Genomic DNA, 12,010 nt, shown 5'->3' on the forward strand with positions numbered 1-12,010 from the left:
CACTTCTCTGGGCCTCAGTGACCTCATCTGTCAAATGGGGATTAAGCCTGTGAGCCCCACGTGGGACAACCTGATCACCTTGTAACCTCCCCAGCACTTAGAACAGTGCTTTGCACATAGTAAGCGCTTAATAAATGCCATCATTATTATTATTATTATCTCCCCCGGTGATGACAGACCAAAGGTTCTAGCCTCCCTGCCCCTCATAATAATAACGATGGCATTTATTAAGCGCTTATTATTTGCGAAGCACTGTTCTAAGCGCTGGGGAGGTTACAAGGTGATCAGGTTGTCCCACGGGGGCTCCCAGTCTTCATCCCCAATTTCCAGATGAGGGAACTGAGGCCCAGAGAAGTGAAGTGACTCGCCCGACGTCATACAGCTGACAGTTGGCGGAGCCGGGATTTGAACCCCTGACCTCCAACTCCAAAGCCCAGGCTCTTTCCACTGAGCCGTACGGAGATGGTAGAGATGTCAGTGCTTTAGTGTGAGGACAAGGTTTGGGTCCAGGGCTGGGCTGCAGAGTGGCAGCAGTGGCAAGGTGGTGGCATGGGGCTCCCTGAGTGGACAGAAGCCAGGGTGATGGATTGGGATGGGAGCTCAAGTTATGATAATAGTAATAATGGCATTTATTAAGCGCTTACTATGTGCAAAGCACTGTTCTAAGCACTGGGGAGGTTACAATAATAATAATAATAATGACAGCATTTATTAAGCGCTTACTATGTGCAAAGCACCGTTCTAAGCATTGGAGGGGATACAAGGTGATCAGGTTATCCCACGGGGGGCTCACAGTCTTCATCCCCATTTTCCAGATGAGGGAACTGAGGCCCAGAGAAGTGAAGTGACTCGCCCAAAGTCGCCCAGCTGACAAGCGGCGGAGCTGGGATTTGATGTGAGGATGGGACTAAGGGAGCGACTGTGGTGGATGAAGGGTTGTGGGGGGGGGGTCGTAATATTTGGGCATAGGATAGGTTGGGATGGCGTATGACTGGGATCGGCCTAGTGACGAGGTTGGGGCACCGTGGCTCAGGTTCCCCCCACCCAGGTGGGCCCTCTCCCGCCCCGCTCACCCCGCTCTGCAGCTGGAGCTCGGCGTCAGTCTGCCGATCCTCGTCTTCATCGCCGGGCTCGCCCTCGCCCACTTGGGCCTCGCCAGTCTGCTCCTGCCGCCACACGATAGCCTCCCGGGCATGCTCCTTGCGGTACAGGGTGGTGCGCTCCGTCACGCTCACCCGCCGGACCACCTTCCTGCGGGGGCAGGCACAAACCCAACTCAACACCTACAACCGGGCCCCAATATAAATTCACGGGGGTGGCTGGCCTCACACCCTCCCATCCATCCCCCGGACCAAATCGAGGCACTCCTGGGCCAAGCCCCTGCTTTCTGGGTTGAGGACGAAGAAGGGGAGGCTCTGTTTCCGGGGAAACCTGGGGGGGCAAAAGAGCCCCCCTTTTAGACTGTGAGCCCACTGTTGGGTAGGGACTGTCTCTATATGTTGCCAACTTGTACTTCCCAAGCGCTTAGTCCGGTGCTCTGCACACAGTAAGCGCTCAATAAATACGATTCATTGATTGATTGAAAGATTAGAGGGGGCAGGGGGAGAAGAAAGCGGAGACCGTCTGGAAAGAGCACGGGCTTTGGAATCAGAGGATTCCAATCCCGGCTCTGACAACTGTCAGCTCTGTGACTTTGGGCAAGTCACTTCACTTCTCCGGGCCTCAGTGACCTCATCTGGAAAATGGGGATGAAGACTGTGAGCCCCCCGTGGGACAACCGGATCGCCTTGTAACCTCCCCAGTGCTTAGAATGGTGCTTTGCAAACAGTAAGCACTTAATAAATGCCATCATCATTATTATTATTATTATTATTATTGTAACCTCCCCAGCGCTTAGAACGGTGCTTTGCACATAGTAAGTGCTTAATAAATGCCATTATTATTATTATTATTATTGTAACCTCCCCAGCACTTAGAGCAGTGCTTTGCACATAATAAGTGCTTAATAAATGCCATCATTATTATTATAAGGGGCAGGAAGGCTAGAACCTTTGGTCTCCTGTCATCACCGGGGGAGATAATAATAATAATGATGGCATTTATTGAGCGCTTACTATGTGCAAAGCACTGTTCTAAGCACTGGAGCACCGTTCTAAGCGCTGGAGATAAAGATAGAGTGAGAGAAAGATGGACCAGAAGCAGCGTGGCTCAGAGGAAAGAGCACAGGCTTTGGAGTTGGAGGTGATGGGTTCAAATCCCAGCTCTGCCACTTGTCAGCTGTGTGACTTTGGGCAAATCACTTCACTTCTCTGTGCTTCAGTGACCTCATTTGTAAAATGGGGATTAAGACTGTGAGCCCCCCGTGGGACAACCTGATCACCTTGTAACCTCCCCAGCGCTTAGAACAGTGCTCTGCACATAGTAAGCGCTTAATAAATGCCATCGTTATTATTATAAGGGGCAGGGAGGCTAGCTCCTTGGGTCCCCTGGTCACCAGGGGAGATAAAGATAGAGTGAGAGAAAAATGGACCAGAAGTAGCATGGCTCAGTGGAAAGAGCCCGGGCTTTGGAGTCAGAGGTCATGGGTTCAAATCCCAGCTCCGCCACTTGTCAGCTGTGTGACTGGGTAAGTGACTTCACTTCTCTGTTCTTCAGTGACCTCATCTGTAAAATGGGGATTGAGACTGTGAGCCCCCTGTGGGACAGCCTGATCACCTTGTAACCTCCCCAGTGCTTAGAACAGTGCTTTGCACATAGTAAGCGCTTAATAAATGCCATCGTTGTTATTATAAGGGGCAGGAAGACCTTTGGTCTCCTAGTCACCGGGGGAGATAAAGATAGAGAGAAAAATGGACCCAGCGGGGATGGGAGGCCTTGGAGAGGTGGAAAGGGTCAGGCAGAGTGTGATTTCTAGACTGTGAGCCCGCTGTCGGGTAGGGACCTTCTCTATATGTTGCCAACTTGTACTTCCCAAGTGCTTAGTCCAGTGCTCTGCACACAGTAAGCGCTCAATAAATACGATTGAATGAATGACGAAAGGAGGAATTTGCATGCGGTTAGGCTGGGAGGGGCTGGAGGCAGGGGACTGGGTCGGTTGGCCTTTCCAGGCCCGGGTCTAGAGCGGTCGTTGGCAGGGATAGGGCCCCTCATGGGGCTGGCTCCGGAAACCAACTGGGCAAAGGCCCTGGACGATTGGCAGGGTTGGTGGGGAAGGGGCTCGGGGGGCGCGGCGGGGCAGGCGTGCCAAGGCAGGGCCGCCCAATCTCACCCCCGGCTGCCAGCGCTGGAGGTGCGACGTTGAAGCAGGGTCTTGTGGCGGTCGTGGGAGCGTAGGATGGCGTCCTGCTTGTGCTTCAGCTCCAGGAGTTTGGCTCGCACCTCCTCGTCCCCACACACGTCTGAGGGGGGCAGGTCCACAGGCCAGCCCGGCCCGGTTGGCCCCCCGCCAGGGCCTCCGGCCTTTGTTCCCCCAACCAGCCACCGACGCCCAGCGTCCGCCCCTGCCCGCGCCCCTGGCTGGGTGGCCCATCCCTCTCCTCCCCCGCCGGCGGTGCCCGGGAGCTAGGGGCTCACCCAGGGGCGTCTCATCAAGCACTGACTTCGCATTCAGATCCGCCCCGTGCGCCACCAACAACTCCACCAGGTGGACCTGTGGGCACAGACTGAGCTGCCCCTACCCCGCCAGGCCCAGCGCCCTGCCTCCGCGCCGCCAAACCTCTGATCTTGTCCGCCCGCCTCACCCGGCCAGGGTTTTGCCGCAGCGAGGGACTTGGGACGGGGGACGGATTCTCTCTCTGCCTGAGCAGAACCCGCCTTCTAGACTGTGAGCCCTTTGTTGGGTAGGGACCGTCTCTACAGGTTGCCCATTTGTACTTCCCAAGCGCTCTGCACACAGTGGGCGCTCAATAAATACGATTGAAGGAATGAATGAATGAGCTAGTGGGGACCCTGCCTATCCTGGCACAGGAGTTGGGGCTCCAACTCTAGTGGAGAGGGAGCCGTGGGGGTCTGGTCCTCCAGGACCGATCTGGGCCCCGACTTGACAATGGCGTCCGGCCCCCCGTTTGCCCCCCAGCACCCCCTTGGTCGGTCTCGCATTCCCGAACAAGTCCTGGCATCCCACCCCTTCCTACCTCAATTGGCCCTCCACCCTCAAAATGAAACCTCACTCCCTCTTTAGCGGGCCGCCTCCTCAGCCTGGCCGTGCCCACAAAACCCCCTCCGCCCCGCTACCCATCATCATCATCCCTTTAAGGGAAGCAGCGTGGCTCAGTGGAACGAGCCCGGGCTTTGGAGTCAGTGGTCACGGGTTCAAATCCCATGGCGGCTGTGTGACTTTGGGCAAGTCACTTCGCTTCTCTGGGCCTCAGTGACCTCATCTGGAAAACGGGGATGAAGACCGTGAGCCCCCCGTGGGACAACCTGATCACCTTGGAGCCTCCCCAGCGCTTAGAACAGTGCTCGGCACCTAGTAAGCGCCTTAATAAATGCCATCGTTATTATTATTATTTTTGTCCGTGAGTGTCCTGAGCGGCAGGGCAGGGCAGTGCCCCCCTCCTCTCGTCTCCTCCCTCCTGGCGGTGCCCAGGGCTGACCTCACCTGACCCCAGCAGGCAGCAGCATGGAGGGGCTCCCAGCCATCTTGGTCCTTCGCAGTCATACTGGCCTTGTGGTCCAAAAGCAGCTCCGAGGCTGCCAAGTAGCCATTGGCTGAGGCGATGTGCAGCTGCAGGGATCGTGGAAGGAGGGAGAAGCACACAGTAAGCGCTCAATAAATACGATTGAATGAATGAATGACTGAATGAGAACCTGGAACTTCTACTCCACAATGCCATCTTCATCCCGTATATATGTACCTGTATATACCTGTACCTGCCCCAAATCTATTGCGGATGGTCAACAGAATAGCCTTCCCTGGACAGAAGAAACCCCACGGTCCGGCCAACTCTAGCGTCCGTCCAGGTTGGGCAGAGCCTTGGATTTCCCGCTGGCCCTTAGGGGCCACTAGGAGAGGGCCGTGGTGAGGGCATCCCCGAGAACCCGGGACAATGGAGCTGGACCTCCATTGTACATATTTGTTACTCTATTTATTTATTTATTTTACTTCTACATATCTATTCTATTTATTTTATTTTGTTAATATGTTTGGTTTTGTTCTCTGTCTCCCCCTTCTAGACTGTGAGCCCCCTATTGGGTAGGGACTGTCTCTATATGTTGCCAACTTGTACTTCCCAAGCGCTTAGTCCAGTGCTCTGCACACAGTAAGCGCTCAATAAATACGACTGATTGATGGACTGCCCCAAATCTACTGCTGTTGGTCAACAGAATAGCCTTCCCTGGGCAGAAGAAACCCCGCGGTCCGGCCTACTCTAGCGTCCGTCCAGGTTGGGCACAGCCTTGGCATCATAGTGGTTCGGCTTTCTGGTGACCGGAAGATTAATGTGGCTAATATGGCCTCTTGGAGTCATGGGATGGATGGCGGTGGGGTGAATGGGGCCTAGGGACCAGGACTGCCCCAAATCTATTGCGGTTGGTCAACAGAATAGCCTTCCCTGGGCAGAAGAAACCCCGCGGTCCAGCCGACTTTATCGTCCGTCCAGGTTGGGCAGAGCCTTGGATTTCCTGCTGGCCCTTAGGGGCCACAAGGAGAGGGCCATGGTGAGGACATTCCCGAGAACCCGGGACAATGGAGCTGGACCTCCACTGTACATATTTGTTACTCTATTTTACTTGTACATATCTATTCTATTTATTTTATTTTGTTAATACGTTTGGTTTTGTTCCCTGTCTCCCCCTTTTCGACTGTGAGCCCACTGTTGGGTAGGGACCGTCTCTATATGTTGTCAACTTGGACTTCCCAGGCGCTTAGTCCAGTGCTCTGCACACAGTAAGCGCTCAATAAATACGACTGATTGATGGACTGCCCCAAATCTATTGCGGTTGGTCAACAGAATAGCCTTCCCTGGGCAGAAGAAACCCCGCGGTCCGGCCTACTCTAGCGTCCGTCCAGGTTGGGCAGAGCCTTGGATTTCCCGCTGGCCCTTAGGGGCCACTAGAAGAGGGCCGTGGTGAGGGCATCCCCGAGAACCCGGGACAATGGAGCTGGACCTCCACTGTACATATTTGTTACTCTATTTATTTTACTTGTACATATCTATTCTATTTATTTTATTTTGTTAATACGTTTGGTTTTGTTCCCTGTCTCCCCCTTTTCGACTGTGAGCCCACTGTTGGGTAGGGACCGTCTCTATATGTTGTCAACTTGGACTTCCCAGGCGCTTAGTCCAGTGCTCTGCACACAGTAAGCGCTCAATAAATACGACTGATTGATGGACTGCCCCAAATCTATTGCGGTTGGTCAACAGAATAGCCTTCCCTGGGCAGAAGAAACCCCGCGGTCCGGCCTACTCTAGCGTCCGTCCAGGTTGGGCAGAGCCTTGGATTTCCCGCTGGCCCTTAGGGGCCACTAGAAGAGGGCCGTGGTGAGGGCATCCCCGAGAACCCGGGACAATGGAGCTGGACCTCCACTGTACATATTTGTTACTCTATTTATTTTACTTGTACATATCTATTCTATTTATTTCATTTTAATACGTTTGGTTTTGTTCCCTGTCTCCCCCTTTTCGACTGTGAGCCCACTGTTGGGTAGGGACCGTCTCTATATGTTGCCAACTTGGACTTCCCAGGCGCTTAGTACAGTGCTCTGCGCACAGTAAGCACTCAATAAATACGATCGATGATGATGATGATGACCTCCCGGGGCTCCCTGCCCCGTTCCCGCCCCAGGTCAGCCGATCTCACCAGCGTGGCGCCGTGGTCCTGCGGGGCACTGAGATCCGCTCCGGCCTGCAGCAGTCTCTGAATGTCCTCCAGCATGCGCTTCTCCGGGGCCGACCGAGCCTCCTCGATACTGTCCTGAGTGATGCCTGTGGGGCCCAGAGCTCAATGCCACTATTGGGAGTCACAAGCCTTGGTCCCCCCACCACCTCGCCTCCCATAGTTCCCTCCCCCTGAAATCCCCGAGGCCAGCCCGGGCAGTATATATGTTTGTATGGATTTATTACTCAATTTTATTTGTACAGATTTATTCTATTTATTTTATTTTGTTCGCATGTTTTTTAGACTGTGAGCCCACTGTTGGGTAGGGACTGTCTCTATATGTTGCCAACTTGGACTTCCCAAGCGCTTAGTCCAGTGCTCTGCACACAGTAAGCGCTCAATAAATACGATTGATGATGATGTTTTGTTTTGTCGTCTGTCTCCCCCTTCTAGACTGTGAGCCCACTGTGGGGTAGGGACCGTCTCTAGATGTTGCCAACTTGGACTTCCCAAGTGCTTAGTACAGTGCTCTGCACACAGTAAGCGCTCAATAAATACGACTGAATGAACGAATGAGTGTATATATGTTTGTACATATTTATTACTCTATTTTATTTGCACATATTTATTCTATTTTGTTAACGTGTTTTGTCTTGTTCTCTGTCTCCCCCTTCTAGACTGTGAGCCCACTGTGGGTTAGGGACCATCTCTATATGTTGCCAACTTGTACTTCCCAAGCTCTGCACACAGTAAGCGCTCAATAAATACGACTGAATGAATGAATGAATTCATTTTAGACTGTGAGCCCACTGTTGGGTAGGGACTGTCTCTATGTGATGCCAATTTGTACTTCCCAAGCGCTTAGTACAGTGCTCTGCACATAGTAAGCGCTCAATAAATACGATTGATTGATTGATTGATTGATTGAATCAGGTACAGGGCACGTCCCCGGGGAGAGAGCCTGAGGGAAGAGCCGCTGTTGGTAATTCATTCATTCATTCACTCGTATTGATTGAGCGCTTACTGTGTGCAGAGCACTGTACTAAGCGCTTGGGAAGTCCAAGTTGGCAACATATAGAGATGGTCTCTACCCAACAGCGGGCTCACAGTCTAGAAGTCTGGTAGTTTTCAGTCCCTGACTGAAGCTTTTGGGGCCCACTCCCTGGATTCTCCGCGGCCCTGAACCCCTCATCACCGCCGGTCTAAGGTTCGCCTGGGGGCTTTGCCCTGCCCAGCCCCCAGTCGCTCCCGCCGACAGACAGGACAAGGCCTTTGCAGCCCCAGGCCAATGAAGGGGACCACCTACCCTGGTCGGCCATGGCCGTCTCGATGGAGTCCAGGGTCAAGTCATCTTCACACAGGTCGTAGGGCATGTTTCCATCCGTGTTCACTGCCAGGAGGTTGGCACCACTAAGGACAGAGAGAGGGGTGGAGGACAGAACTCCTCGCCCGGATGCTCTGCTTGGCGTCTTCGTCCGCTGCTTTGGTCTCTACTGCGATTCAGATTCCTGGCGGCTGACGTCGGGTCCCTCCCATTTCAGCTCACCTGCCCCCCGCGCCCTCCGGGGTCACGGGAAGGCCCCCCAACCGTGGCCCTGGATGATCCGTTCTGGAGTTTGCCATCTTGCCTCCCAGGAAGCCACTGCCCTGGGCCCTTTAAACTCTTCAGCCTGGGGAGTCCTGAGCCGGAGGCAGAAGAGAGAAGGCCTCACGGGCTCCTGGAGGCTCCACCCATTTGCCCAGTGACTTACTGCTGACTTAGGGTCAACTTTCATTCATTCATTCAATCAATCAATCAATCAATCGTATTTATTGAGCGCTTACTGTGTGCAGAGCACTGTACTAAGCGCTTGGGAAGTACAAGTTGGCAACATATAGAGACAGTCCCTACCCAACAGTGGGCTCACAGTCTAAAAGGGGAGTCTAAAAGGGGAGTCTAAAAGGGGAGTCTACAAGGCGGGGCAGAGAAGGGGGAGACAGAGAACAAAACCAAACATACTAACAAAATAAAATAAATAGAATAGATGTGTACAAGTAAAATAAAATACATTCAATCAATCGTATTTACTGAGCGCTTACTGTGTGCAGAGCCCTGGACTAAGCGCTTGGGAAGTCCAAGTCGGCAACATCTAGAGACGGTCCCTACCCAACAGCGGGCTCACAGTCTAGAAGGGGGAGACAGGCAACAAAGCATATTCGCAAAATAAAATCAATAGAATAGTAAATATGTACAAGTGAAATAGAGTAATAAATCTGTACAAACATCTATACAGGAGCTGTGGGGAGGGGAAGGAGGTAAGGTGGGGGGGATGGGGAGTGGGGGAGGAAGGAGGGGGATCAGTCTGGGAAGGCCTTCTGGAGGAGGTGAGCTCTCAGTAGGGCTTTGAAGGGAGGAAGAGAGCTAGCTTGGCGGATGTGCGGAGGGAGGGCATTCTGGGCCAGGGGGAGGACGTGGGCCGGGGGTCGATGGTGGGACGGGCGAGAACGAGGCACAGTGAGGGTTATTAGGGTCTGACCCCCAGCTTCTTCTCGGCCCTGCTCGCCCGACGGTTCTCGTTCTGCATAATGGATGGAAGCTGCTTCCTCTTCCCTCCCTCTGCAGAAACCTACTGCCCCTTCTGCCTCTCTAAGACTCCAGTAGGAAGGCTTCCTGGCCCTGTCCCGTCCAGGCCTGCACCAGCAGGCCGGGAACTCTAGCTCCCCGCTCGGCTCCGGCCTTTGGGCGAGACCCTGCTTCCTTCTTTCTAGGCAACCCCATCCCTCCCCCAGGGAGAGTTCTGCCAGGAACTATTGGACTTGCTCAGGGTTTCCTGGAGGGCAGGCCGCTCGATCGGTGGCCCCAAAGCCTCTGCCCAGTCCTCAGCTCTGGGCCCAGCTTCCCCTGGAAGATCCTCTGCTCTGCCAGGGGCTTCCAGTCTCTGGGCAGGCTCCTCTGACGCGTCTTTTTCTCTGCCTTTTCCAGGAAATCCTCAGCCACGCACCTGGCTGCCCCCTCTCCAGCCCAAGATGGCGAGGAACTGCCCCATCACCACCAGGTCCACCATCTCCACTGCTCAGTTGGTTCCCAGTCCACAGCTGGAGGGTCGCTGGCTTGACAAGGCACTGGGCCCCAGAGGGAAGGGCTCCTGATGGAAGTGGCTTCACCGACTTCCGAGAAGTCTACCCAGCAACAGTTAGGAGAAACTGTACAGCTACAGCCAAATTTGGAAGAACAACCTCCTAATTTTATGAGACTACGAAAAGCAAAACCTCGTGACCTATGGGTGAGGGAGTTGATGTTTCTTCCGGTTTTCCCTGGGATTCAGAGGTTGGGAGCATATTTATTCTATTTATTTTATTCTGTTAATATGTTTTGTTTACAGACACAAAACTGTTTCCCCCTTCTAGGCTGTGAGCCCACTGCTGGGTAGGGACCGTCTCTATGTATTGCCAACTTGTACTTCCCAAGCGCTTAGGACAGTGCTCTGCACACAGTGAGTGCTCAATAAATACGATTGATCGATTGATTGATTTGCCCAAGGTCACATAGCAGGCATGTGGCAGAGCTGGGATTCGAACTCATGACCTCTGACTCCAAAGCCCGGGCTCTTTCCACTGAGCCACGATTGATTACTCTATTTTACTTACATATTTACTATTCTACTTATTTTGTTAATGATGTGCATTTCTAGACCGTGAGCCTGCTGTTGGGTAGGGACCGTCTCTATATGTTGCCAACTTGTACTTCCCAAGTGCTTAGTACAGTGCTCTGCACAAAGTAAGCGCTCAATAAATATGATTGAATGAATGAGTGAATGAATCTAGCTTTATTTCTATTTATTCTGATGACTTGACACCTGTCCACGTGTTTTGTTTCGTTGTCTGTCTCCCCCTTCTAGACTGTGAGCCCGTTGTTGGGTAGGGACCGTCTCTATATGTGGCCAACTTATACTTCCCAATCAATCAATCAATCAATTGTATTTATTGAGCACTTACTGTGTGCAGAGCACTGTACTAAGCGCTTGGGAAGTCCAAGTTGGCAACATATAGAGATGGTCCCTACAAGCGCTTATACAGTGTTCAGCACACAGTAAGCCCTCAATAAACACGACTGAATGAATGAATGAATGAATCTAGCTTCATTTCTATTTATTCTGAATGACTTGACACCTGTCCATGTGTTTTGTTTCACTGTCCGTCTCCCCCTTCTAGACCGTTAGCCCGTTGCTGGGTAGGGACCGTCTCTATATGTAGCCTACTTATACTTCCCAAGCGCTTAGTACAGTGCTCTGCATACAGTAAATGCTCAATATGATTGAGTGAATGAATCTAGCTTTATTTCTATTTATTCTGATGACTTGACACCTGCTCACGTGTTTCATTTCGTTGTCCGTCTCCCCCTTCTAGACTGTGAGCACATTGTTGGGTAGGGACCGTCTCTATATGTAGCCGACTTATACTTCCCAAGCGCTTAGTACAGTGCTCTGCACACAGTAAGTGGTCAATATGATTAAGTGAATGAATCTAGCTTCATTTCTATTTATTCTGATGACTTGCCACCTGTCCACGTGTTTCATTTCGTTGTCCGTCTCCCCCTTCTAGACCGTGAGCCCGTTGTTGGGTAGGGACCGTCTCTAGATGTGGCTGACTTATACTTCCCAAGCGCTTAGTACAGTGCTCTGCACACAGTAAGTGCTCAATATGAATGAATGAATGAATCTAGCTTCATTTCTATTTATTCTGATGACTTGACACCTGTCCACATGTTTCGTTTCGTTGTCCGTCTCCCCCTCCTAGACCGTGAGCCCGTTGTTGGGTAGGGGCCGTCTCTGTATGTGGCCGATGTATACTTCCCAAGCGCTCAGCACAGTGCTCGGCACACAGTAAGTGCTCAGTGAATCCGAACGCTCTGCACACCGGGAGCGCTCCATACACACGACTGCCTGACCGACTTACTGTGTGATGAGAAGGTCGACGAGGTGCCGGTGGCCGCAGGTGGCGGCGGCGTGGAGGGGGGTCCACAGCTCGGTGTCGCGGGCGTTGACGTCGGCCCCGGCCTCCAGTAACTGCTTCACCATCTCCCCGTAGTCATCGATGCAGCACTGTGGGGCACGGGCAGAGCCTATGCTTATGGTCCCGGGGCCCGGGCGCCCGCCTCCTCACCCTGGCTGGCAACCCTCCCTGGCATCGCAATGATAGCAATTGTAATAAT

General features: G+C 52.8%; 1 protein-coding gene across 3 annotated transcripts in view; it reads right to left on the reverse strand.

The window, feature by feature from the left end:
- The window catches only part of PPP1R16A (protein phosphatase 1 regulatory subunit 16A), a 37,019-nt gene that overhangs the window by 1,517 nt on the left and 23,492 nt on the right, over positions 1 to 12,010 (reverse strand). For all 3 annotated transcript variants that reach the window (XM_038760527.1, XM_038760528.1, XM_038760529.1), the window contains 7 exons: positions 11,755 to 11,900; positions 8,126 to 8,229; positions 6,802 to 6,926; positions 4,601 to 4,726; positions 3,574 to 3,649; positions 3,269 to 3,398; positions 1,074 to 1,251 (listed from right to left, as the gene is read on the reverse strand). In XM_038760527.1, coding sequence (XP_038616455.1) covers positions 1,074 to 1,251; positions 3,269 to 3,398; positions 3,574 to 3,649; positions 4,601 to 4,726; positions 6,802 to 6,926; positions 8,126 to 8,229; positions 11,755 to 11,900 — 885 coding nt within the window. The remainder of the gene's footprint in view (positions 1 to 1,073; positions 1,252 to 3,268; positions 3,399 to 3,573; positions 3,650 to 4,600; positions 4,727 to 6,801; positions 6,927 to 8,125; positions 8,230 to 11,754; positions 11,901 to 12,010) is intronic.

This window comes from Tachyglossus aculeatus, chromosome 18, assembly GCF_015852505.1.
Source record: "Tachyglossus aculeatus isolate mTacAcu1 chromosome 18, mTacAcu1.pri, whole genome shotgun sequence".
Classification (NCBI taxonomy): Eukaryota; Metazoa; Chordata; class Mammalia; order Monotremata; family Tachyglossidae; genus Tachyglossus; species Tachyglossus aculeatus.